The 25,374-nt window shown below is 38.9% G+C and overlaps 1 protein-coding gene across 1 annotated transcript in view; it reads left to right on the top strand.

Moving 5' to 3' along the window:
- TMEM232 (transmembrane protein 232) overlaps positions 1-25,156 on the top strand; it is a 398,700-nt gene extending 373,544 nt beyond the window's left edge. Inside the window, 2 exon segments of the mRNA XM_067730223.1 lie at positions 17,340-17,402; positions 25,001-25,156. Coding sequence (XP_067586324.1) covers positions 17,340-17,402; positions 25,001-25,156 — 219 coding nt within the window.
- The last annotated feature ends 218 nt before the right edge of the window (positions 25,157-25,374 follow it).

Genomic DNA, 25,374 nt, shown 5'->3' with positions numbered 1-25,374 from the left:
AAGGGCAGCACAGGGGCAGAGAGTTTTGGGAGGATTCTAGAAAGTAGAAACAGTTGAACCTTGGAGAAGAGAGTTCTGGCTCTGAGACTTCTCCAAGGCAGCCTTTTCTCTGGACTCTTCTCCCCATCTGGGCAAGACACGCTACAGCTAGCCCCTCTTTTGATTTTGCTCCTCAGGCCTAGTTTCTACAGGAAACCAGTCAAAATATATTCAAGCTACAGTGTGAATGTCACCCTAAGGAGAAACTTTGGAAATAGACTTGCCTGTTTCTTAAACAGGTGGGTAAATTACACTCTCAAGAGCACGTCAAATAACCTCTCAGGGCTATTGGGAGTGGGAGAGCAGAGTAGGAGGTGGTTTCATATATAGGTATATCTATAGCCAAACACTGGAAATAGAAAATACATATCCAAGTGATTATTAGTATGGTTAAACCTCATCATAACAGACTCCACAGACATGAAATTTCCTTAAAATAAGCATTCCCTGCTAGCTCTTCCCTTCCTGCAGCTTTTCAATATTACACCCACAGTGCTATAGGGTACTGTCTAAAAATACTGCAGCATATGTTTATGTAAAAATACTGCACCGTGAAGATAATAAGGGAGGACTCCCTTGAAAAGCACCATGGGATAGTGAAAAGAGAGCTGGGCTCAAAACTGAGAGATTTTGGCTTCTACTTTTGATTCTACTTGTGAGTAAGTCTGAAAATGTGACCAAGTCAAATGACTTTCTAAGCCTTGATTTTTTTTTGTCAATAAGAATTTTTTGAACAGCATGCTATCTAAAGCTCTTCTAGCTCTACTGTCATATGAGTCTATGATAGGTGATAGTGAAGGTTCTTTCTGGCACTATGATACATGAAGTCTTGCTTATATTTTCTATTTTATAAATTCCTTTCTTAAAATTATTAAATTAGAAAGTCACTTATTGGGGACATCCAAAAATAGCACCGGAGTAAATGCATAAAAATAAGCAAACACATCCATTTATATTTCTTGAAATATCAATTTAAATTTTAAATTGAAGAAAGCTTTTTTTCATTTAAATGGAAGACAAATCTCGGGCAAGAAGACACCTCCAACTATGAAAGGGCAGATAGAAGAACACTATTGAGACAAAGAAAGTAGCCTTAGGGAAATTTTTTTCCAATTATCAATTTATTAAAACCCAGTGGTCTCAAAAAGGTGCAATTTTATCCCAGAGAACATTTGGCAATATTTGGAGACATTTTTGGTTGTCACAACTGGTGAGAACTATTGGCATCTAGTGGGTAGAGGCCAGGGTTGTTGCTAATCATCCTACAAGGCACAGAACAGCCCCCTATAACATAAAATTATCCAGGCTAAAATGTCAATACTGCCAAGGCTGACAAACCCTGATGTGATGTTCTCAAGACTACTAACCGTATTATACCAAGCTTGAAATACTCAAGCTGACATTGAGAGCAGTAGCTTCACCACAAAATGTTTATTTTAGTTTTGCCTAGAGAGAAACCACCCTCTCAGATGAAATCCTCTAAAGGAATTAGGCAAAAATATTACTTTTGTGAATGCAGGCATTTATTCCTGTATTCTGAGTTATAATCCAGCAAACTCAGCTATTTTGTATTTCCCATATCACTATTTCATAACTTGATTTCTAAATATTCCTTTTCAATCTCTAGCAAAAAAAGCACCAAATATTAGTTATAGTCATACTGAAAAATATTACAATCCAGGAACCTAGTCAGATTTTCAGGCACTCCTGAGCCCTATCAAATCAGAAGGTATTTGATCAGGCTGTGGTTTCAAGTACCCCATCTCCAAACTAGTTGTGTTCTCTGTGTCTGATAGACTTTTGTGATAGACATCAGTCTTCTCTATCTTTCAAATAAACACTGGTAGCTGACATTTACAAAGGAAAAAATGACTAGTCAACAATTAAAGGGAGTTTCTAAAATCTCCTGAAATAAAGACAGGGGACTATTTGACCAGAAATCAAATGTCTAATGTTACTCATTCCTCCTTTCAAACCTATTGTCCTCTATTAATTACAGTGTGAGGGCTTGTATGCAAAGATGGACACTATCAATTTATTACTTTCTTATACATGCATGCCACTTTCTTAACAGATGCAGTCTGTTCCTTCACCCTCTTGAAATTTAGCTGGCCTGGGATTTCTTTGACTGGTAAAATACAGCAGAAATGATGTTGTGCCAGGCTGAGGCTGAATCTTTAGGAAGACTAGTGGTTTCTGCTTTCTCCCTCTTAGAACCCAGCCCCCATGCTCAGAGGATGCCCAAGCAGCTACACAGAGAAGTCCATGTGAACAAGAATCAAGGCTTCTAACCAACAGCCCTAGCTGACCTACCAGCTGACATCAAACAATTTGTTTACCATATGAGTAAGCCAGCTTATAAATGAATCTATCAGCATCATTTGGGCCAACTGACATAGCACAGAATAGAAGCAAACTGACCACACCTAATCCTGTCCAATTACAAGCTCATGAGCAAATAATTGTTTTATTTTTACTTTTTTTGAGCATTATTGAGGTAAAATTTCCAAAAATTCCATATATTAAAGGATGTTTTAATATATGTATACATTGTGAAATAATTACCACAACCAAGATAATTAACATATCATCACTTTATATAGTTATCTGTTTCCCCCCTGCCCCTTTGGTGAGAACATTTAAGATCTACTCTCTTACAGAAACTAAAAAAAAAAAAAAAAAAAAAAAAAAAAAAAAAAATCCCATTTAAAATTATATCCAAAAAAAAAAAAAGTACTAGGAATAAACTTAACCAAGGAGGTGAAAGACCTATATGCTGAAAACTATAAAACATTGATAAAGGAAAGTGAAGAGGATTTAAAGAGATGGAAAGATATCCCATGCTCTTGGATGGGAAAAATTAATATTGTTAAAATGTTCATACTACCCAAAGCAATCTACAGATTTAATGTGATCCCTATCAAAATACCCATGACATCTTTCACAGAACTAGAACAAATAATCCTAAAATTTATATGTAACCACAAAAGACCTAGAACTGCCAAAGCAATCCTGAGGAAAAAGAACAAAGTTGGAGGAGTACCCCTTCCAGATTTCAAAGTATACTACAAAGCCACAGTAATCAAAACAGCATGGTATTGGCACAAAAGCAGACATACAGATCAATGGAACAGAATAGAGAGCCCAGATATAAACCCACACACCTACAGTAAATTAATCTATAACAAAGGAGGCAAGAATATACAGTGAGGAAAAACAGTCTCTTGAGCAAGTGGTGTTGAGAAAGCTGGCCAGCTACATGTAAATCAATGAAATTAGAACAGTCACTCACACCATATACAAAAATAAACTCAAAGTGGCTTAAAGACTTAAATATAAGACATGACACCATAAAACTTCTAGAAGAGAACATAAGCAAAACATTGTCGGATGTAATTCACAGCAATATTTTCTTAGATCTATCTTCTGAAGCAAGAGAAATAAAAGCAAAAAATAAACAAATGGTATCTAATCACACTTAAAAGATTCTACACAGCAAAGGAAACCGTCAACAAAACGAAGAAACAACTTATGGAATGGGAGAAAATATTTGCAAATGATGCAACCAACAAGGGGTCAATATCCAAAATATACAAACAGTTCCTACAACTCAATATCACAAAAACAAACAACATAATCAAAAAAAAAAAAGGGCAGAAGACCTAAATAGGCATTCCTCCAAAGAAGATATCCAGATGGCCAACAGGCACATGAAAAGATGCTCGACATTGCTAACTATTAGAGAAGTGCAAATCAAAACCACAATGAGGTATCATCTCATACCAGGCAGAACAGCCATCATCAAAAAGTCTACAAATATTGAGAATAAATACTGGAGAGGGTGTGGAGAAAAGGAAACCATCCTACACTGTTGGTGGGAATGTAAAGGTGCAGCCACTAGGGAAAACAATATGGAGGTTCCTTAAAAAACTAAAAGTAGAGCTACCATATGACCCAGCAATACCACTCTATCTTTTTCATCTGAAAAAGATGAAAACACTAATTCAAATAGATACATGCACCCCCATGTTCATAGCAGCACTATTTACAATAGCCAAGACATAGAAACACCCAAATGCTCAACAACAGATGATTGGCTTAAGAAGAAGTTCATATACATATACAATGGAATATTACTCAGCCATAAAAAAGAACAAAAAATTGCCATTTGCAGCAACATGGATGGACCTAGATAATATTTGTTTTCTTGCTATTGAGTTACTTGAGAACCTTATATATTTTAGATATTAACCCCTCATCAGCTACATGGTATGCAAATATTTCCTCTTATTTTATCTGTTTTTCATTCTACATAACTAAGTTTTGGAATAGGTTTTATGCAGCAATCAAGTATCAAAACATACATCAAAATCTGAATTAAAAAAAAAGATTCCTATTAATAACCCTTGTTAACATCATGTAAAGTATAATTTTATTTCTATGAATAGCAGCTGTCCTATGATTTATTATCTTTCTTATAAACTGGACTCTTTGGGAGCTTTGAGATGTTCAAATATATAAACAATGCCAATTTCATAATCTACTGATGAGATAAGTACATGGCTTCTGCTAGGAAGCACGTACATGTAGTTTTCGATAGTATTCCAGGACCAAAATATTTCACACTCAGTTTTAGGTCCTTTCTGTGGTGGCATAGGCAAAACAAGGGCATGGCACTATGTGAATTTGGAAGGAATCCTTTACTTTACTTAACAAAGGAGTAAAGCTGAATGCACATCCTGTTGAAACGCACAACTAGAAAAAAGTTGGTGTCGGGATGTAACGTAAAGCCACTTAAATTTCTCTTGGTAGTAGGTAGTCATCATTGCTATTTTCTGCTACTTTTAATTTCGTGCTCACCACCCCTAAGCTAGTAAGCATTTAATCAGATGTCTCCACATATCAGTCAATGCTTTATATTTTAAGCACAACTTAAGGAGCCTATGTTAGAGTGAAAGCACCAAGAAATTTGGGAAGTGTTTCCTTTTTTTGCTTTGTAAGAACATTCAGAACATTAATAATTTTTACAAATTCTAGTTGGTTGTCCTGATGTCCTTTAAAGTAGGATTTAAACTGGTAAAGTCTTACTTTATCAGGAACTAGAGTCAAATCTGACTGCTACAGATCTGACTGCTCTAATTTTTATCAAATGCAAACCAAGTCTAGAGACCAGAGGTCTTAGACTAGAGCAGCAGTCCCCAACCTTTTTGGCACCAGGGACCAGTTTAGTGGAAGACAATTTTTCCACGGCGGAGGAGGGGATGGTTCAGGCAGTAATGTGAGCGATGGGGAGCAGCAGATGAAGCTTTGCTTGCTCACCTCCTGCTCTGCGGACCAGTACCTAACAGGCCACGGACCAGTACTGGTCCAAGGCCTGGTCCACGGCCCGGGGGTTGGGGACCCCTGGCCTAGAGTCCTGTTTATCTACATCTGAAACTCCTACACTTCAGAAAAGATAAAATATTCAATGAAAATATCTGGAGTAGACTTTTAATATAAACATGGAAATTGCATTGTTTTTTGAATCACAGCTTCTTGAATATGGAAGGCACAGGGAAAATTACAAAGTAGGTGGCTTATGTCAGGAAAATGCATTCTACTTTCTAATGACAATGGCTGGAGCCACCGAAGTGTTGAGCAGCAACTATTTCTGTTGATTCCTTTGTGGCCTCTGTGTGTGACCTGGTAGTTATTTGAACAGATGAAAACAGATAAGTTTCAATTCCACCCAGCTGAAGGAAGGCATTCACGAGGAATGTAACCAGACTTTTATTTCAGGGACAAGAACTTGGTGTTACATAACGCTTTGTGAAGTGTGGTTGCTACAATAGTTGGAGTTGTTTGAAGGGAAATGTAGTGACTTCCAAAGGCAACTGAGAGAGAAGTCAGCAGAGTGGATCACTGGCGTAGTTTGGACAAACGACAATTTCTGCTAAACCAGTCAGCTTGGAAGGGGGGTTGCAATGAAATGGGTCATTTAAATGTACCTCGTTCTAAATGGACTAATCTCATTTTACATGCCTTCCATAGATTCGTTATGTGTACATCACTGGAATGTAATTAAACCACAAATAAGGTGGCCACTCAATGTCATTTTGGAAATTAAAATCATATACATTATAAATAACTGGAATAAATATTGTGCCTATTTGGTACTTGACAGAGCAGTTAGCCTATGACACTATGCACGTGTGCATTTGCATATCTGTGTATATTTTGTGAGAAAGCCAATTTCTCTTGTTTTTTGTTTTTATTGTAGTAAGAACATTTTATTGTAGCAAGTAACATGAGATCTACTCTTTTACCAATTTTCTCAGTAACAATAAATACAGTATTGTTAACTATAAGCTGATTGCTCTCTTTTTGAACATTAACTGGATATTTAATATTAAGGAATAACTTCAAGTATCACGGAGTCATGATTATATTATAATATATAATACAGTATATATAACAATATTATATTATTGTTAAAGGATCCTTATCTTTTAGAGATACTGAAATATTTATAGATAAAAAATGATATCTTGGATCTACTTGAAAATAATTAAGGGTAGGGAGGAAGTGGGCAATGTTATACAGCAGGGCCAGAAATGACGGTGCAGACCAAATCTGGCATACCACGTGGTTTGTTTTTTTTTTTAAATATTTATTTATTTATTTATTTGGCTGCATTGGGTCTTTTTTTTTAACATCTTTATTGGAGTGTAATTGCTTTACATCGTTGTGTTAATTGCTGCTGTATAACAAAGTGAATCTAAGCTGATAGTTCTTTTAATTGTTTTTTTCACATCATCATAACCAGCAGAATACAAAAGTTCCATAAAATCAGGAAAACCACCTCTTCTATGGCTAAATTTGGCATATTACCATCTGGGATGAGGCCATGAACACAACTGGTACTAACCAGGTATAGGAAGATCACGATGTTGGTGAGGAAAAGAGTTCAGTGCCCCACCTAGTGAGTGAGCGAATACTGCTGGGGACAGTGGAGTATGAACTCTAGGAGCATGGACTCTGACCCGAGTTTAAGCCCCAGCCCTGTCACCTTAGGAGCTGCGTGCCCTTGTGCAACTTCACTTCTCTGGGCCATTGTCTCCTTGTCTATCAAACAGATACATGATTAAATGAGAAGACACACGTGTGAAGAATATTAACATATAAATAATTAAAGCCTCTTCCCCTCCTTTACCCATCAAAGACAGTGTATGAGTCAAGACAGGTTAGGTTTTCTATGATACAAAACAACCTCCAACTCTCACGGAGCCCTTTCGTAAGTTCTCTGCAGACTTGTGCTCTGCGGACAAGTTCCTGAGAAGCTGTCCCCCAGGTGTTAGCCCAACATCAGCTCCTTTGATCTTATGACACCTTGATATCAACACATGCTTCCACGATACCCAGCACCAGAACACAAGGCTAGAGCGTCGAGCACCAGTGGTGATGTGAGGACAGAGGCAGAGATTGGAGGGACATGTGTGCTACCCAAGGAATGCTGAAGATTGCCCAGAGCCACCAGGAGCTGAAATGGCAAGGAAGATACCCCTTAAAACCTTTAGTGGCAACATGGCTCTGCTGACACATTAATTTCAGACTTGTGCCCTTTGGAACTGTGAGAGAATAGATGTCTGCTGTTGCAAGTCACACAGTTTGTGGTAAATGTGTTGCAGCAGCTTTAAGAAACTAATAGAGATTTGAAGGCCAGTATCTCTGGCAACCTCCCAATACTTCTCTCTTTCTGTCAAGATGGGTGTCACATCTCCAGATATCATGTCTATGTGCAAGAAAAAATAATAAAGATTGTCACAAATACCCTTTGTCCCTTTAATTAGGAAAGTTAAAATTCTCAATTAAGTGAATCTCTCTAGCAGGCTTCCCTTATTTCTTCCTTAGCTGGGTCAGTAATAATGAGATGTTACGAGTTCAAACAAACTCTGAGAAAGTGAAGGAAACAATGCCTATGATTGGCTTAGATCTATCAGGCTTCATTGCTTGGGAAAAGCATATTGCTGTCCCAAACAACATCTGTCTTCTACGAAGCAGGAGAGAAGAGTATAATGAATATTGGATAGGAATAAAGTGTCATCCAAATCAGTGTTAGCTATTATTACGGATCTAAAAACGGTGGGTCTTAAGTAAGATATTAGAAGAAGAATTTGGGGTTCAGGACTTCCCAAGTAGCATACCAGAGTACATTAGTTTGCCACACATGGGGTATAGGCTGTCGCTGCTCCCCCAGAGACCAGGGCTGGTTATCTCTAGCATCAAATACTTCATCTAATTACCCTAGTGGTACATTTAAATATAATCACGTTTTGTGTGTTGCATTGTGTAGAAAGGCTTGGGATCATTTTTAATTGCTAGAGGGTGGCAGGGACTTCATCTAAACTCTTGGGAAAATCATAACACAGTCTAGAGCATAAAGAAAGAAGATAAAAGGAATAGAAGAGTCAAAATACAAGAAGGAATAAAGTCCCCTGACCCTTTCATGCCTTCTGTGGTAAATTTTCATACTCATAACTCCGATGAATTATGCCTCCAAGTATCCTAAGCCCTGCACATCCTCTTTTCACCTTGACTCTGCCTGATAATGTGATTTGCTTTGGTCTTTGGGACATCAAGAAACAAAGGCTTGGAAAGTGCTTGGGAATTGGGGTTCATATTCTTGGAATACTGTCACTACCATGTTAAGAAACTTTGGCTGGGGATATATAACTCAGCCAAGGGCCAGCACCAACCTTCAGATATGTGAGTGAGACCATCTCAGACCAGCAGTCACTGTTGAGCCACCAGGTGACTGTAGCCTAGACACAGGTGGCAGAAGAACCCCTCAGCTAAACCAGCCCAACTGCGGAACTGTGATCAAACATTTGGCTGCCGTTTTAGGAGACTAAGTGTGTGTAATAGATAGTACGAGGTCATTGATATTTCTCTCCAAACTCATCTCCTTCCATTTTCCCTTCCCTCATTCCATGTCTGCCTAAGGTCTTCTTGCTCTTCCCTGAACATGACAGGCTTATTTCTGCCTCAGGTCCTTTGATTGGGTGTTGCCTCCACCTGGGAAGCTTCAATTGCTTCACGGTTCACTTCCTCATTGCATTCAAGACTCTGATCCACTCTGATCTCCTCAGGGAGGGCTTTGTTCACCACCATTTCTGATATATAACAGACCAGTCCCTGTATGTTCCCTCTCCATTTCCTTTTTCTACTTTATTTTTTCTTGAGATCTTATTTTGAAAACATATGATGTATTTCTTGGATTACGAGGTTATTTTCTGTCTCCTCCACAAGAATGTAAACTCCAGGAGGACAAAACCATGTCTACATTGTTAATAGCTCTATCAGCTGTGGCTAGACTAGTTCTGGCATGTGGTGGACACCTTACTAACGTCTTTTGAATGAATTAATAAATAAATTAAATGAAATTTATTAAGTGTGAATTTGGGCACAACCAGAGGGAATGAGAAGGTGATATTCAGAGCAAGGACTCATAGATTCCTTAATTCGAAATGTATTCCTAATAATTTTCATATAAGTGCAATTTTTACCCTTTGATTTTTTTTAACTGACATATTGAATTTTAACCTCTTGCTTAGTGCAGAGCTCTTACAGTATAATACTTTTATTTAATTCTAATTAAATATTTAGTTATGTGTTTGCTATATTTTATCCATAAAATTCTAAATAAAGGCTACTATTTTAAATGTACTTTTTTCTTCATGTGGTTATATATATTCTTCCTAACAAAATATCTCACTGCCATTATTTTATAACTTCTTGAATGTAAAATTTCCAAGTAATTATGAAATTATACTTTACTTGTGTTGTAAAAGCGTCATAATTCTCCGCAGTCCTCTCAGTCTTGTTCAACAAACATCTTTAATAATTATATATAATAATTCACTATTTCCATATATGAAAGTCACATACCTGAAAATCCTTACTCTCCTGAAAGAACATGAAATGACAACCTGTGAGAACTCACTGTACATATCAGACCATCTGTGGGTTAAATCCCATGCACTTCTACAAACATAATCTCATTCACAGCTGTTTTATCTTTAATGTGAACAGCAGTCTAACAATTTTATTATCTAGATCTCTAATCCCTAGCAGACTCTAAACAGAAAACTGTAGTTGAAGAGAGTTTGGGGGGTCTTCTGGAAAAAGGCAGATTGGCAAATGCACCCTGCTCTGTCCTAGGTCCTTTAAATTGTTTGTGGCCATTCACACAAACTTATCCTTTGTTCTTAAATGACCAGCCAATGTCATCAACAGTCACTTACATTTAATCAGGCTGCCTCAGTTCACTGACTCTTGTATCTTCACTGGTTCTGTCCATCCTGATACCCATCTCCTGTTGCCCTGGTGCCTCTAACAGTCTTATGGATTGAACATTACATCTCCCCACCCCCTTCTCTCTCTCTGTCTTTTTCTCAAACACACACACCTACACACACACCATTTTGGTGCTTCCTTTCCTTGTTCCGTCACTAGGACTGCAGATAAGAGAAAGCCCCATCTCTGGTTTTAGTTTCTCAGGACCCACAGCAGTCAGCATACTTTTTCCCTCTCTTTCCAGTAGGGGACAACAGATTACAACAGAGAGAAAGAGTTGATGGGCAAACAGGGAGAAAGGAGTCCATGAACACTTAAAAAACAACAACAGAAAAAAGTGAAGAAAACGTGTGTGATACACACACATATATATTTTTATATCTATCATGTATATGTGTATATACATACATAGATCCATATATACGACATAAACAAGCATGAGTTGGGTTTTATTTTACAGTTTTTTGTGTCTGCTCTCACCACCGACCTTGTCATACCTCACAGCAACCTGGAACCACTCAGTGTAGGGACAAACGAATCGGTATAACATTCATATTGACCAGCACTAATGGTGTGCATGTGTCACAGCAAGCATGTGGCTTTTTTTTAAAAAAAACAAACAAACCAGAGCAATTGTTATAGGTCAACTCAAGTTAGTGTCATCCTTTACTGACTTAACTTGCCAATGACAACATGCACTGAGTGGTTTGGTCCATATGAGACCTCTTCTGAAGACATGAAATGTTATTGTCCAACTTACCAGCATGCTCTGCAAGGGCAGAGACTAACTTATACGTGGCATCCAGCATAACATACAAATACTAGAAAACATACCAGGGAAAGATCACAAGACATGAGCTCAGCCCAATTATTGGTTCGTGAACACTGTTCGCAAGTTGTAGCCTGTCATTCCACAAAAGTGAGACTGTTCCAAGCATCCGCTTGAGCAAATAAGAATGTTTTGCTTTCACAGTACAATTTAAGGGTGTGACAGAATTGCTACGAGATCCATGTTTAAGGACATGGACTCTTAAATTCAACAGGAAAAAAAGGGAACAGTTTAGAGAAGAGATAAGAAGAAACATGTGACATGTTATCAAGGTATGAAGTAACATTTCTCTCCTAAAGTGTAAGTCAGTGAAAAGAATAAAAGAAGGTAATGAAATATGTAATCTCCATTAGAAAGGTTTCTACCATAAGCAGTTAAACATGAAAAAAGTTTTGATGTTCAAAAATTCAATTATCTTAAGCTGACTAAATTAAACATCATTGTGACTTGTCATGGTTTTTTAAATGGACAAAGGACAAAATGAAGCACACTATGGACCCTTCATTATAGGACGAAAAATTTGGCTAAAAATCATTTCAGGCACCTTTATACATTTACTCACTTTCCTCCCTATGTTACCACCTATTCCCCTTCCCCGAAATAGTTCACTTAAAATAATACAGTTACTAAGTAGCAGAACCAAGATTTGAACCCAACATCATCAAATTCCAAAGCTCCTGGTCTTCACCACTCTGCTTTAAAGGCAAATTTCTTGCCATATTATGGCAGCGAATTAAATCAAACCAAGGCAAAACTACTGAGCATGTAAGTGTAAGACACCATTCTAGACAAGAAGGGCAAAGGTAGAGGATGCAGGAGAAATTCCCTTTGTGCTTGTCAGGGTTCTGTCAGGAGACAGAAACCACATGGGTTACTTTATCAGAGAGAATATCATAGAAACAGTGTATAGAACGGTGAACTAGCTCTTGAAGAACCGAAAAATCATAATAAAATAAATGTCTGAGTATCACAAATGTAGTAGTAGGACACATATTCTGCCCCTAGAACTGAAGGATCAGAGGAAAAAGTTTAGAATTTTTAGAACTTAGAATTTTGAAGATGGGGACCCACAGATTTGCCACTCAGACCTCTGAGGAGGGGTCAGCCAGCAGGTGCTAGTGTCTCAACTCAGAGAAAGGCTGTGTGAGGCTGGTGACCAGACTTCTGCAGAGGGAAGCTTGGCTGACGGGAGCTGGATCTCTGCGAGGACACAATGCCACTGGTTCTGGGAAAGTGCAAATGTAAATCAAGTGCTCCTGCTAGAATGACCCACCACAGCTAAGATGCAGAAGTGTTCCTGGGGTGACACTGACAAGAACATGAAGGAAGCAGTAAGGTAAGTGCGCCTTCGTCCTTTTCCAGCCTTCCACCTCCCTCCAGTTTCCTTCCTGGCAGAGCCTAACAGAGAGGTGGTAGGGCAAAGCAGATCCTTGACTGTAGAGTCTCAGCACAAGGTAGAACATGAAAGGGTACATTTGAAGCTGAGATAGAGGCTTACTAATCAGTACACCCTTGCGGCTTACACTCTAGCAGAATGACCTAAGCAAACTATTATGTAAGGTATCACATAATTGCTAGGACACATAAAAGATGAGAGGGTATCTTATCCCATAACCTAGGGTGTAGGAGATATTAAATGTATTCTTTACGAGTACATTTAAATCCAATTCTGAGTTCCATTGCAGTCCTTATTGCAGCTCTCCCTTCCCCTAGGGTTTTGCAAACGTCATCTGCCCTGCCACAGCACACACAAGGTTTGCACTGGTTTCTCCTGAGACCCATTTTCTCCTTCTTCCCTCTGAGGCATAACCATCATTCCTTCAAAGAAATTATGCTGTTACAAAAGGGACAGAAACAACCTTTAGGTGGCTTCTGCTTTGGGCTCTACAAAAACATCCTGAAGTGGGAAAATACTAAGAGGCTGCCTACCTGCTGGGAAAAAACTTCAGAAAATCAAACAAATATTATTATTTAGCACACGGTCCTGTCACACAAATACAATGCCTATGGGTATAGAACAATTTAATAATATTCAAAGAAATGGAAGTGGAAAACGGCAAATGTGCCTGTTTTAAAGCATGTCCCACTTCGTACCTACTGTGAGCTGTCCTGAGTATATCAGTTCCTGAGAAATAGGCAGTGAACCTAGAATATTCCTCCTGCTGTGCCAGGAAAAAAGAGCATATGAGAAAACTTCCTTCATGATCTAAGTTCCATTGATATGATCTACCTGTCCAACTGTAAATATTACTGAAAAAAGAGTAACAGTTCATAAAAGGAAACGAAATTGAGATATTTGTAGTGACGAAGATGGACCTAGAGACTGTCATACAGAGTGAAGTAAGTCAGAAATAGAAAAACAAATACCGTATGCTAACACATATATATGGAATCTAAAAAACAAAACAAAAAAAAAGGTCATGAAGAACCTAGGGGCAAGACAGGAATAAAGACGCAGACCTACTAGAGAATGGACTTGAGGATATGGGGAGGGGGAAGGGTAAGCTGGGACAAAGTGAGAGAGTGGTATGGACATATATACACTACCAAATGTAAAATAGACAGCTAGTGGGAAGCAGCCGCATAGCACAGGGAGATCAGCTCGGTGCTTTGTGACCACCTAGAGGGGTGGGATAGGGAGGGTGGGAGGGAGGGAGACGCAAGAGGGAGGAGATATGGGGATATATGTATATGTATAGCTGATTCACTTTGTTATAAAGCAGAAACTAACACACCATTGTAAAGCAATTATACTCCAATAAAGATGTTAAAAAGAAAAAAGTAACAGTTATTTTTTGTTTTAATCATCATTACGATTTTTAAGATGTATAAATCACTAGTTTCACTAGGGTGAACATTCCCAAATGACAGTATTATTGGTGTCCATGAAAATATTTCCAATTCTCTGCTGTTTTCCTCAAAGCAGAACAGAGGCAGCCTGAAACTCAACTTAATTTCCAGTGCTAATTTCAAGGTCCTTGGAGATAATGAACATGTTATTTGATTTATATATTAAACGTTATTTACCAACATGATTTGTGCTCTGAGACGCTGGGTGCATCCTAGAGTACACCAGTGTTAGAGCGTTACCTCAAGAGCCTCTCTTTAGGAAGGGCCTTGTGAAAGCAGGCTTATGATCTGCAAAACAGTTCCAGGGACACCTATTAAGGGCAGGTGTGAGGACTTGTAGCAGTGCTGTGAACACCGAGAAATCACTTTCCAAGGAACTTGCCGTGGCTTCGAATGTCTGACGGTGCCATCTCAAGTGCTGAATGAGATGTTAAAGTGTCTGTGCTTTGGGTTTGGTCTCTGCCAGAGATGACTTACGTTGCACCCCATAGAAAACCGGGCATGATAATAATAAAATGGCTCTACCACAGTGCTAGGAAATGGGACCACACAGCACTATCAGAAATAAAACCACAGTCCATATGCCTCGGGACTTTTTTAGCACATAGCAAACAAGGGTGAGATCATAGTCCGAAGAGGTGGTATTTTCTACCTAGTTTTCAAATTTTGAAACATCTCCTCCCAGAATCGTGACAAACCCCCAAGTAAAAAGGAGGGTACGTGACACATCTCTGCTTATTGTGTTGCTCACTAGATTGTCAAACCCGTTTCATCTATTACACATATTACTTCGAGATACTTCACAACAGCGGGTGCTTATAAAACAGTATACCCATGGAAATGATTTTCTTCAGGTTATCCTGACATAATAGAGAACTTAACCATTCAAGACACCAGCCTATTTCTTTGGTGTATTTGTGCAATCCAGAAGAAAATGAATGATGCTGCAAGACTTCTCAAACAATTATGCACAAAGATTTTATTTAGTCTTCTTGATAACAAGCAAATGCATGATGAGAGCAACCTTTGAATCTTCTCTTCATTCATTTTTTTCCTAATAGAAGAACAGTGCTCCTTGTAAGAAGGTTTCTCCTTCCTACCATCCCTCAGTGGCACCCAGGAAAAATAGTAAATTAAAGTTTGTGGCCATGAATCACTATGATCTTTCCAACTTCACTGAGGCAGAGAGATTTATGTGATGAAAGCAATAGCTTTTTGCAACCTGTCTTACACTGTGCACTGTCTGCTCAGTAAGATATGTCTTTCTTTCATCCTCCATGTTAGGTAGCCTCTAAAGGTCACAAAAGCTAAATCCAGATATAATGACATCCAGTAACATTTCTATTGCCAAGAGACTACTAGCTGACTTTAATGCAATGCATTTATTAATGCAGAGTAGCATTTCTTTTGGCATTTATGATACTCCTATGCATAGACTCAAATCACTTTATGTTTGCTCTAAAGAATAAGCTATTCTGAACTGAAAGAAAAATGAAGGCGTTAATGATCATCATCATTATCACAAGGCTGGGCTGGATTTTGCTGCTGTTTTAGTTTGGGCAAGAAATTTCAGAAGAAATTTACTCAATAGATGACTTTGTTTTAATCCTAAGAGCTAAATCCTATGTGTAGATAAAAAATATTTAGTCCCATGGAAGTGGATATTACCTTACATAAAACTCTAAATTAAATTCTCAACAGAGCTATTAGTCTAGGTGCTCATTAACCTGTAGGAGCTCAGAAATCCCAAGAACTGAAAGTTTGTTTCAGTCATCCCACTGGCACTAGGAATAACAAGAACGGTGTTGGAATCCTCTCCCAAAGCGTTAAGAAGAGAAGGGGGAAGTTGTCTTCCTTGATGTTGCTACTTTCCCGCCTTTCTGAACCCAGTAATTTCTCTTGTTCTCTGTGCAATCCAACCTCTTTAGAGAGACGGGCCCTGGTAGCTGAGTTCTCACAAAGACTAAAATTAACTGTAATCACCTTTGTATAGTATATTATTTGAAATCCCATAATGGCACAATGTTAATGGAAAACCTTCTTCTCTCCTTTTTTCATAAGGCCACAGACCAAATAAAAATTAAAAACAACCCACTTCCTTTTCCAATGGGAATTCTTTAATAGTAAAAGGAAAAGATTCCAGCCTTGCTCTGCTGCAGCAGCTCCCACACCTACCTAATTAATGACACTGTAAAGCTCTGGTAGTTGCACTCTGCAGATAACACATTAAAGTGTAGCTCTGGGTGAGAAATAACTTGACATCAAAGTCTCTCAAGAAAAACACATTCATTAGACATGAACACAACAAGAGAGGAGAGCTCAAGCTTGCCCTCGAAAGAAACATGAAGTGTCAAGATTCTGAGGTCACACTGAATCCTAGAAAGCCAAGGCAAACCTTCTTTATTTGATAATGCTGCTTTAGTGTGAAGAGGCTGAGTATGTATGGAATTATGTCACATTTAACCTGAATCACAGGGTATGGTCTCTACTGAATACTCATGCTTAAGTTCCAACCCATCAAGTCCCCTGAGGAAAAATGAAAATGGTGCTATCTGCTAATGATGCAACTTTTAGTCCTGCCAGGATGGAAATAGGTAATGCAACAAACATTTCTCTGAGAAGGAAAAGAAGCCATTTAAATAATTTTGAGCTTCTCAGGGATCTGTGAAATAAGACACAGTGAGATGAATGAATTTGCTATTTCCTCAACTTGGTATAAAGGAGGAAAGGGAACTCAGAGCCAAGGACCCTAGCTGTCATTTCCATTTATACCTCTGGCTCATTAAAACATCCAACTCATTTTCCTTGTCTTGGTTTCCATTGATTAAATTCTAAAATGTGTCTTTTTGTGGTAGTTCCCAAGTCACTCAGTTCTTCCAAGAGGCCCACGTAGCCCTATTCTGACCATCATTAAGCCCCTACATAGTAAGTAGAAAACCAAAATATAAAACAGGTGTTTTAGCTTAAGTGAGACCTACTGGGGTTGGTCAAATAGTTCATTCGGGTTTTTCAGTAACAGCTTATGGAAAAACCCAGATGAACTTTTTGGCCAACCCAATATGTTTCTCAGGTCTCCCTCCTTGTATGGTTCACGTTAGTGTTGCCACAGAAGAATTTGCACTCGCTGTGGAGGTGGGGTGTAGTAGCAGCCATTAAGCTCATGCGGAGTCTCTAAAACTCATGCCTTCTGCTGCTGATTTGATGGTTCACCTCACTGCATCAGACAGCAGCAACTTGGGACTGTAGCCCTTCAACTGCTACATAATCTTTCTTTTTTTTTTTTCAGGTACCTGTGCAACTCTGCAGCGAAGGGCCCCAGATCTTTCTGCAGATCATCCCCATCATCGAGGTTAGATACAGGGAGAGACTCATGCGAGTTCCAGTTTGTCCTTATGGATTCAATTCGCCCTGCAGATTCCAGTCTGTCCCTGCTTTACATCTAGCTTTTCCTTCCCACTGCTTGTCCTGGGGACCAACAGTGATTATACCCCCCCCCCCCAGTTGCAGAAGCAAGAACCTTCCTTAGTGCTGTGGTTTCTATGTTTATGTCCCCCAACCCCACATCGATATGTTGAAATCCTAATGGCCAAAGCTGTTGGTAATAGGAGGCCAGGTCTTTGGGAAGTGATGAGGTCATGAGGGCTCCCATTAGGTCATTTAGTGCCATTGTAAAGGAAGCCCAGAGAGAAGTCTTGCCATGTGAGGGCACCGCAAAAAGCCACTGGCTATGAACCAGGAAGAGGGCCCTCAGCAGAATAAAATCATGCTGGTGCCTTGATCTCGGACTTCCCAGCCTCCAGAACTATGAGAAATAAATATGTTTTTGTAGGCACCCAGTCTGTGGGATTTTGTCATAGCAGTGTGAACAAACTAAGACTCTCTGACTTCTTTCCCTTCGTGTCCCCTAGTGACTTCTCTGATCCTTTAACCATCCCTGCCAGACTTACTTCCCCAACTTTTCTCACAGCATTGTAATGTCTAACTCTATAATAAATCACTTATTTTAGGTCTTTCATTCCCTGATCAAACCCATCTCACAATTGTGTGAGTCAGGAACTTGGGCAGAGCTCAGCTAGATGATTCGTATGTCCTCGAGTGCTGATCGGGTCACTGGGTGGTATTCAGCTGATAGTTGGACTAGTCTTCAGGGCCCAAAACAGCTTCAATCACATGAATGGCACCTTGGCAGGGGCATCTGGAAAGCTGAACTACACTCACCCCCTTTACATCACCATGCAGTCTCTTCCACGGGATATAGGAACTTCTTACAAGGATGCTCAGGGCCTCAAGGGAGCAGGAAGCTGCCAGTCCTCTTGGCATAACATCATATCCACTGTACCTCATTGGTCAAAGCAGTCACAAACCAGATGGTTGAAGGGGAAAAGAAAGAGACCCAACCTCTTGATGGGAGGGATGCCAAAGAATTTTCAGTCATTTTAAATCCACCACAAGACCAAATTGGCCTTGTTTAAGCATTACATCTAGTTTGATTAGAATTAGGTCCTTCCCTCATATTTCTTCCTCACCCCTTTTTCTTCCTTTTCCCACATTTATTTACTTACCTACTCATTTATAGTTATTTCATGTGGTATTTTGAGATTGCCAAATCCTTTCAGGTGGCCATCTTCTACTTCCCAAACAAGATGATAAGTTTGGGAACAGGACTGGTTTCTCTCCTATACCTATCTCCCATCCCCAAGTGTCCCCAAATCTGTGGCCTCTGGGAAGTTCAGAGATAGGAAACCTAGTCTATGGGAGGCCTGGCGGTCAAACATGGTAGAGTCTCAGTGGCCGAGGAACTGGAAGCAAAGTGTAGTGTTAGACATGAAGTGAATGTCCTACCATGATAATTGACTGACACCGAGACAGTCAATGGCACCCTCTTACACATCAATCTACACCTCCTTTTATGTAGCTAAGAGTGTGGAAAAAGACTTCTCTCACTCTCGTTAAAAGCTTTGGCTAGGGCTTCCCTGGTGGCGCAGTGGTTGAGAGTCCGCCTGCCGATGCAGGGGACACGGGTTCGTGCCCCTGTCCGGGAGGATCCCACGTGCCGCAGAGCGGCTGGGCCCGTGAGCCATGGCCGCTGAGCCTGCGCGTCCGGAGCCTGTGCGCCGCGGCGGGAGAGGCCCCAGCAGTGAGAGGCCCGCGTACCGCAAAAAAAAAAAAAAAAAAAAAAAAAGCTTTGGATAATTTTTAAATTAATATTTACCATGAGTCTGAGTTTAAAGGCAATGAGAAAAGAAGCTTTTTAAAAAAATCTTTTGATTCTGATATCATTTTAAACTTACATAGAATTTGCAAAAATAGTACAGAGCTCCTGTGTACCCTTTAACCTGCTTCCTCAAATAACATTTTACATAACTATAATAAAATGATCAAAATCAGGAAGCTGTCTTTGGTGCAAATCTATTAACTAAACTACAGACCTTATTCAGATTTCACTTGTTTTTATATGTTCTTTTATGAAATAAAATAAAGGTTAGATTTATGAAACATCATCACATGTATAGATTCATGTAGCTACAACCATAATCAGGATACAGGACTGTTTCATTTACCCAAAGAAACTTCCCCATGATACCCTTTTATGGTCACACTCTCCTTCACCCCTGTGGAAGACAAGCCACTCTACAGTGGAGCAGTGGGAAAAGGATAACAGCCAAATAAAGTTCCATTCAGAAAAGGGAAGCATGAGAAACATCACAGACATTAATCCATGAAGTAACTCTACAGGGTGAGTTTTCTGAGGTCCCTCCACCTAGCAGTGAAACAACTTCTTTAATTAGACCCTAATTCTGCTTTTGGAGAATGTCACAGAATGTTTTCTGCAGGAAGCAGACTCTAACAGAGGTTGCACCAGGAGGTTTACTAGAACATGCTCTTGGGAACACCACCTGTGGAGAAAAGCTAAGGAATAGGACTGAGAAGATGAAGAGGGACAGTCTTATGGAAAGCTTCAGCCTCCCAGTGGGGGATCCAAAAGATGGGATATCTCTTCAGCACTGAGCTGGGTTGAGAGAACTGGGACTTTTATTCTCACACAGAACTGTCACTAGACCTCAGAAGGTGTCATGATCTTGGGTAAGGCGACTGAGGGCTGTCATCCAATAGCACTCCCAACATCAGGGGTAACGAGTCTTATGATTTGGAATGGAGGGCAAAATGGATCATCCCTACAATCCCCATATGAGAGAAATTGTCTTTTAGACCTGGGGTTGCTGGACCATGAGGGCCCTGAAAATCTTATAAAGAGCACAGTGCACTCTCCAGGTAATTCTGGGCTTTGAGCAGGATGGGGTAACTCTTTCAGACTTATGGAAAGGAAAGCGGATTATGTCCACATAGAAAAAGATTTAATAAAGTAAAGATGTCACTTTTCTTACAGTTCTACTAAAGATTAAATGAAAGTACTAACAGTTGTCAGTGAAGTACTTCATGAAATTTGACAAGCTTCTTATAAATGGATATAGAATAAAAATGGCCCCAAATAACCAAGACAATCCTGAATACGAACAAGATAAAACAGCTCTCCTTTCTAAATATAATGATTTTTAAAAACTTATTAGGATTATAACATAGTATTAGTGCAGAGGCAGATAAAGACTAATGAACCAGAATATATAGCCCTGAATCAGACCCATGCATATACTGAAACATAATATATGATAGATCAGGGTGGAAAGAATAAACCCTTTGATAAATGGAACTGGGGAAAGAATCAGTCATCTAAAATTAGATTAGACTTAAAAGAGAAAAGCATAGCTTTAAGGACTTTCAGAAGAAATATAAAATAATATCTTTATAAACTAAGAGTCAAAAGAATTTCCTAAAGTATATAACCCATAAAATAAATGATTGAATACACTAAAATTATGAACTTCTGGTTATCAAAATATACCACAAAGAAAATGAAAATGGAAGCTCAATAAAAACAATAAGAAAAAGAAAACCTGGTAGAAAAATGGTCAAAGCAAATGAGTGAATGTGGATCAATAAGAATGCACATAGACTGCTGGTAGAAGTATTAATTAATAAAACAATATAAAAGATTATTTGATATCATCTTACAAAGTTTAATTTTGGCTTCACTTGCATGAAAACTATAGAAAACTCATGTCATAATGTTCAGGTTTCTGACAGGCAAATGTTTTTAATAGTGACAAATTGGAAAAAAATCTACATGTGTGTAGGCAGAGGATGGATAAATTGAGGTGGACTCATACAATGGAATGTCACTCAGGAGTGAAAATAAGTGTGTTATAGCTACAGGCTTCAATTTGCATATATATCAGACCCAAAATGTTGAATAAAAAAAAAGCAAGATTTAGAAGAATCCACATATATAATTTACATAAATTTTAAAACAATATATTCCTTAGATATATATTTAAATGAGTTACAACTATAAAAAAAGTGAGACAATGCTAAACATGAAAATCATAATAGCAGTTAGTCCATAAGGCATTTGTGGGAATATAAAGAAGGGATACCTGAACTCACTGTGGTAGGGTAAGGTGAAAACTCACCCAGGAAAGAATCCCTGAAGACAAAAACACTTGAGGTGATTTTTGAAGAAATAAGATGTGCAAATGATGGGTAAAGGGAGAAGAAAGGAAGGAACTAGGGTAAACAGCAAGGAAGTGAGAGGGAGATCAGGTAACAGAGGAAAAGTGCTGAGAATTTCACCCACTGTGATGGGAGGTGGGTGCAGTTATGCTGGTAAATATTTAACAAAAGGTCTCTAGGGAGAAAAATGTGTATATACACAATATATGGATATCTATATATACATATAATATATACATATATAAGTTTATTGTAAAGTTTAATATGAATGATGTGTAGCCCACAATTTACAAATAACAATAATATTAAATACTCTTTATTGCTAATTCCTTACAGCCAAGAGATTCTCAAAAATTTTGCTGGGGGAAGGGGATCAAGATGGCTGAGTAGGAGGATGTGGAACTCACCACCCCTCCCCACCCTGACAAACACATCAAAATATATTTATGTGTGGAACAATTCTCACAGAAAACCAACTGGAAACTGGCAGAAGATATCCTATGCAACCAACGCTGCAAGAAAGATCTCCACATAACTGGGTAGGGCAGGAAAAGAAAGTGGGGTGGCACCAGGACAGGACCGATGCCCCTGGGAGGAATCTGTAAGGGAATGAGACCCTCGCCCTGGTGAGCCCCCTTGACTGTGGGAAATCTTCTGGGACAGAGGGGCTGGAGAAGCCTAGAATCTCCTCAAGAGGAGTGCACGTGCGCTGGCTTGCTAACAATCAGGGCAGAAAGAGACCTTTGCTGGTGGCTGCAGCCTTGCCACATTTCCCAACCAGATGTTTGGTCTAGCTGTGCAGAAACAGACCAGGGCACCTGGGGTGTGATCCAGGCTAAACTGTGACGACCATTGTCAGCACATGCACAGGGATAATGGGTCTAGCCAGGCAGATACTGTCAGCACGTGTACTGGGTGGCACCACAAGAGTGTGTAACAGTGAAGCACTTTATTTCAGGCAGACAGGCCCTGGAAGAGGACTTGATATAGCTAAGTATTAATATTGTTAAAATTAAAGGAACAAATAATCCTAAATTTTATATGGAACCACAAAAGGCCCAGAAATGCCAAAACAGTCCTGAGGGAAAAGAACAAAGCTGGACGCATAACCTTTCCAGACTCCAGACTATACTACAAGGCTACAGTAATCAAAACAACATGGTATTGGCACAAAAACAGACATAGATCAGTGGAATGGAATAGAGAACCCAGATATAAGCCCACACACCTACAGTAAATTAATCTATGACAAAGGAGGCAAGAATATGCAGTGGGGAAAAGACAGTCTCTTCAAGTGCTGCTGGGAAAGCTGGACAGCTACATGTAAATCAATGAAATTAGAACACTCACTCACACCATATCCAAAATTAACTCAAATTGGTTTAAAGACCTAAATATAAGGTCTTTTATGACCTTATAAAACTTCTAGAAGAGAATAGAGACAAAACATTCTTGGACATAAATTGTAGCAATATTTTCTTAGATTAGTCTCCCAAGTAGAAAGAAATAAAAGCAAAAATAAATAAATGGGACTTAATCAAACTTAACAGCTTTTGGACAGCAAAGGAAACCATCAATAAAATGAACAAACAACCTATGGAATGGGAGAAAATATTTGCAAACAATGTGACTGACAAGGGGTTGAATATCCAAAATATACAAACAGCTCATGCAACTCAATATCAAAGAATCAAACAATTCAATCAAAAAATGGGCAGAATAGACATTTCTCCAAAGAAGACATACAGATGGCCAACATACACATGAAAAGATGCTCAACATTGCTGATTATTAGAGAAATGCAAATCAAAACCACAATGAGGTATGTCACACAGGCTAGAATGGCTACCAGCAAAAACTCTACAAATAATAAATACTGGAGGGCTTCCCTGGTGGCGCAGTGGTTGAGAGTCCGCCTGCCGATGCAGGGGACACGGGTTCGTGCCCTGGTCCGGGAAGATCCCACATCCCGCAGAGCGGCTGAGCCCATGAGCCATGGCCGCTGAGCCTGTGCTCCGCAACGGGAGAGGCCATGGCAGTGAGAGGCCCCCGTACCGCAAAAAAAAAAAAAAATTTTTTTTTAATAAATAAATAAATAAATGCTGGAGAGGGTGTGGAGAAAAGGGTACCTTCCTTCTCTCTTGATGGGACTGCAAATTGGTAGAGCCACTATGGAAAAGAGTATGGAGGTTCTATAAAAAACTAAAACTAGATCCAGCAATCCCACTCCCGGGCATATATCCAGAAAAGACAAAAACTCTAATTTGAATAGATACGTGCACCCCAATATTCATAGCGGCACTATTTATAATAGCCAAAACATGGAAACAGTGCAAGTGCCCATCAACAGATGATTGGCTTAAGAAGATGTGCCATATATATATATATATATATATATATATATAAATATAAATATATACGCACACACATACATACATACACGTATACAGAACTATATTCAATATCTTATAATAACCTATAATGGTAATAATGTGCAAAAAATATGTATAACTGAATCACTTTTTTGTACCCTGAAAATAATACAGTATTGTAAATCAACTATACTTCAATAAAAAAACTTTTACTGAATTCTTATATGCTTGAGCAACCTATAGTTTCAATTTAACCATGATTTGACAATGAGAGTAGCATCCCAATCCACTAACTTTACCTAATATATTTATTGCCACTAAATTTGATGTGTGACTTACTTTTAAACTATTTTTCGTCCTTATACAAATTTGATTTATTAAATAGAAAACTCTTTTGGCTTCAGCACTACCGTATTTCAAACTTCACTCTTTCATCAGTGAGGCAAACAACTTCTTTGCTGAATTAGATGATTGTGTTTAATACTGGAAGAATATTTCCTCAAATAAAGGTGCTATCCTATCCACTATGTAAAGGCTGTAAGCATAAGATACTTTTAAATTTAATCTGAATTATTAACATTTTCTTAAGTCCAGACAATCAACTGAACAATAAATCATCCCCTGATCTGTAGCATTGCCTATTGCCAGACTGAACATACTCCCATATTGGCTGATTTCAAGCTACCAATGTAAAGTCAATGAATGTGAATTTGGGGAAATATACACAGTAACACACTGTTCTATGGTGCTTCCACCACGCAGATACTTTAGAGATTAGTCACCTCAAGAATTGAGTTAAGAAACAAAGTGGTAGCATAATTTTAAAACGGATGGGTTTTCAGCATTTATCTTTAATCTTAAAGTAGTAGTTAACCTTTAAATAGTAGGTTTAAACATTTTAAAATAGTAGGTTTGTATAATTTAGTTTTTAATAATGGCTGTGTTTAACAACCAGCTTTCAAAATTCCTGAAAATTTGGCAATTGGCTCTTCTGGTCTAGAACTAGTCCTCTCCAGCCCACAAGTTGGAGGATGGTCTGAGTGACAGTGAACAGGGGGGAGCAGAAGCAGTCCAGCACCCTGTGGTAGAGCTTGCTGGTACCCCCGGGGGAAAACAATGGTACTACAATTTTCTTGCGCTTGGATACGGTCATGCGCACTGAGTTCTGGCTAATAGAATATGAGTGGGAGTGCAGTGCATCACCTTCAGGCCTAACTGATGGCCCTCCCCACCCACCTCTCTCCCCAAATGAGATGTTAGCTCTCTTTTCTCATCTGCTAGCTTAAGGGAGAAGACTCAGTGGTCCCAAAAGACAGAGACACAAGAAGCAAGGAACCTGGTTCCCTAATAGTCCTGTAGAACAGAATCACCTCTCACTTG

Source organism: Pseudorca crassidens, chromosome 3 (assembly GCF_039906515.1).
Source record: "Pseudorca crassidens isolate mPseCra1 chromosome 3, mPseCra1.hap1, whole genome shotgun sequence".
NCBI lineage: Eukaryota > Metazoa > Chordata > Mammalia > Artiodactyla > Delphinidae > Pseudorca > Pseudorca crassidens.
The sequence above is the reverse complement of the archived record's forward strand: the minus strand, read 5'-3'. Positions and strand labels throughout refer to the sequence as shown.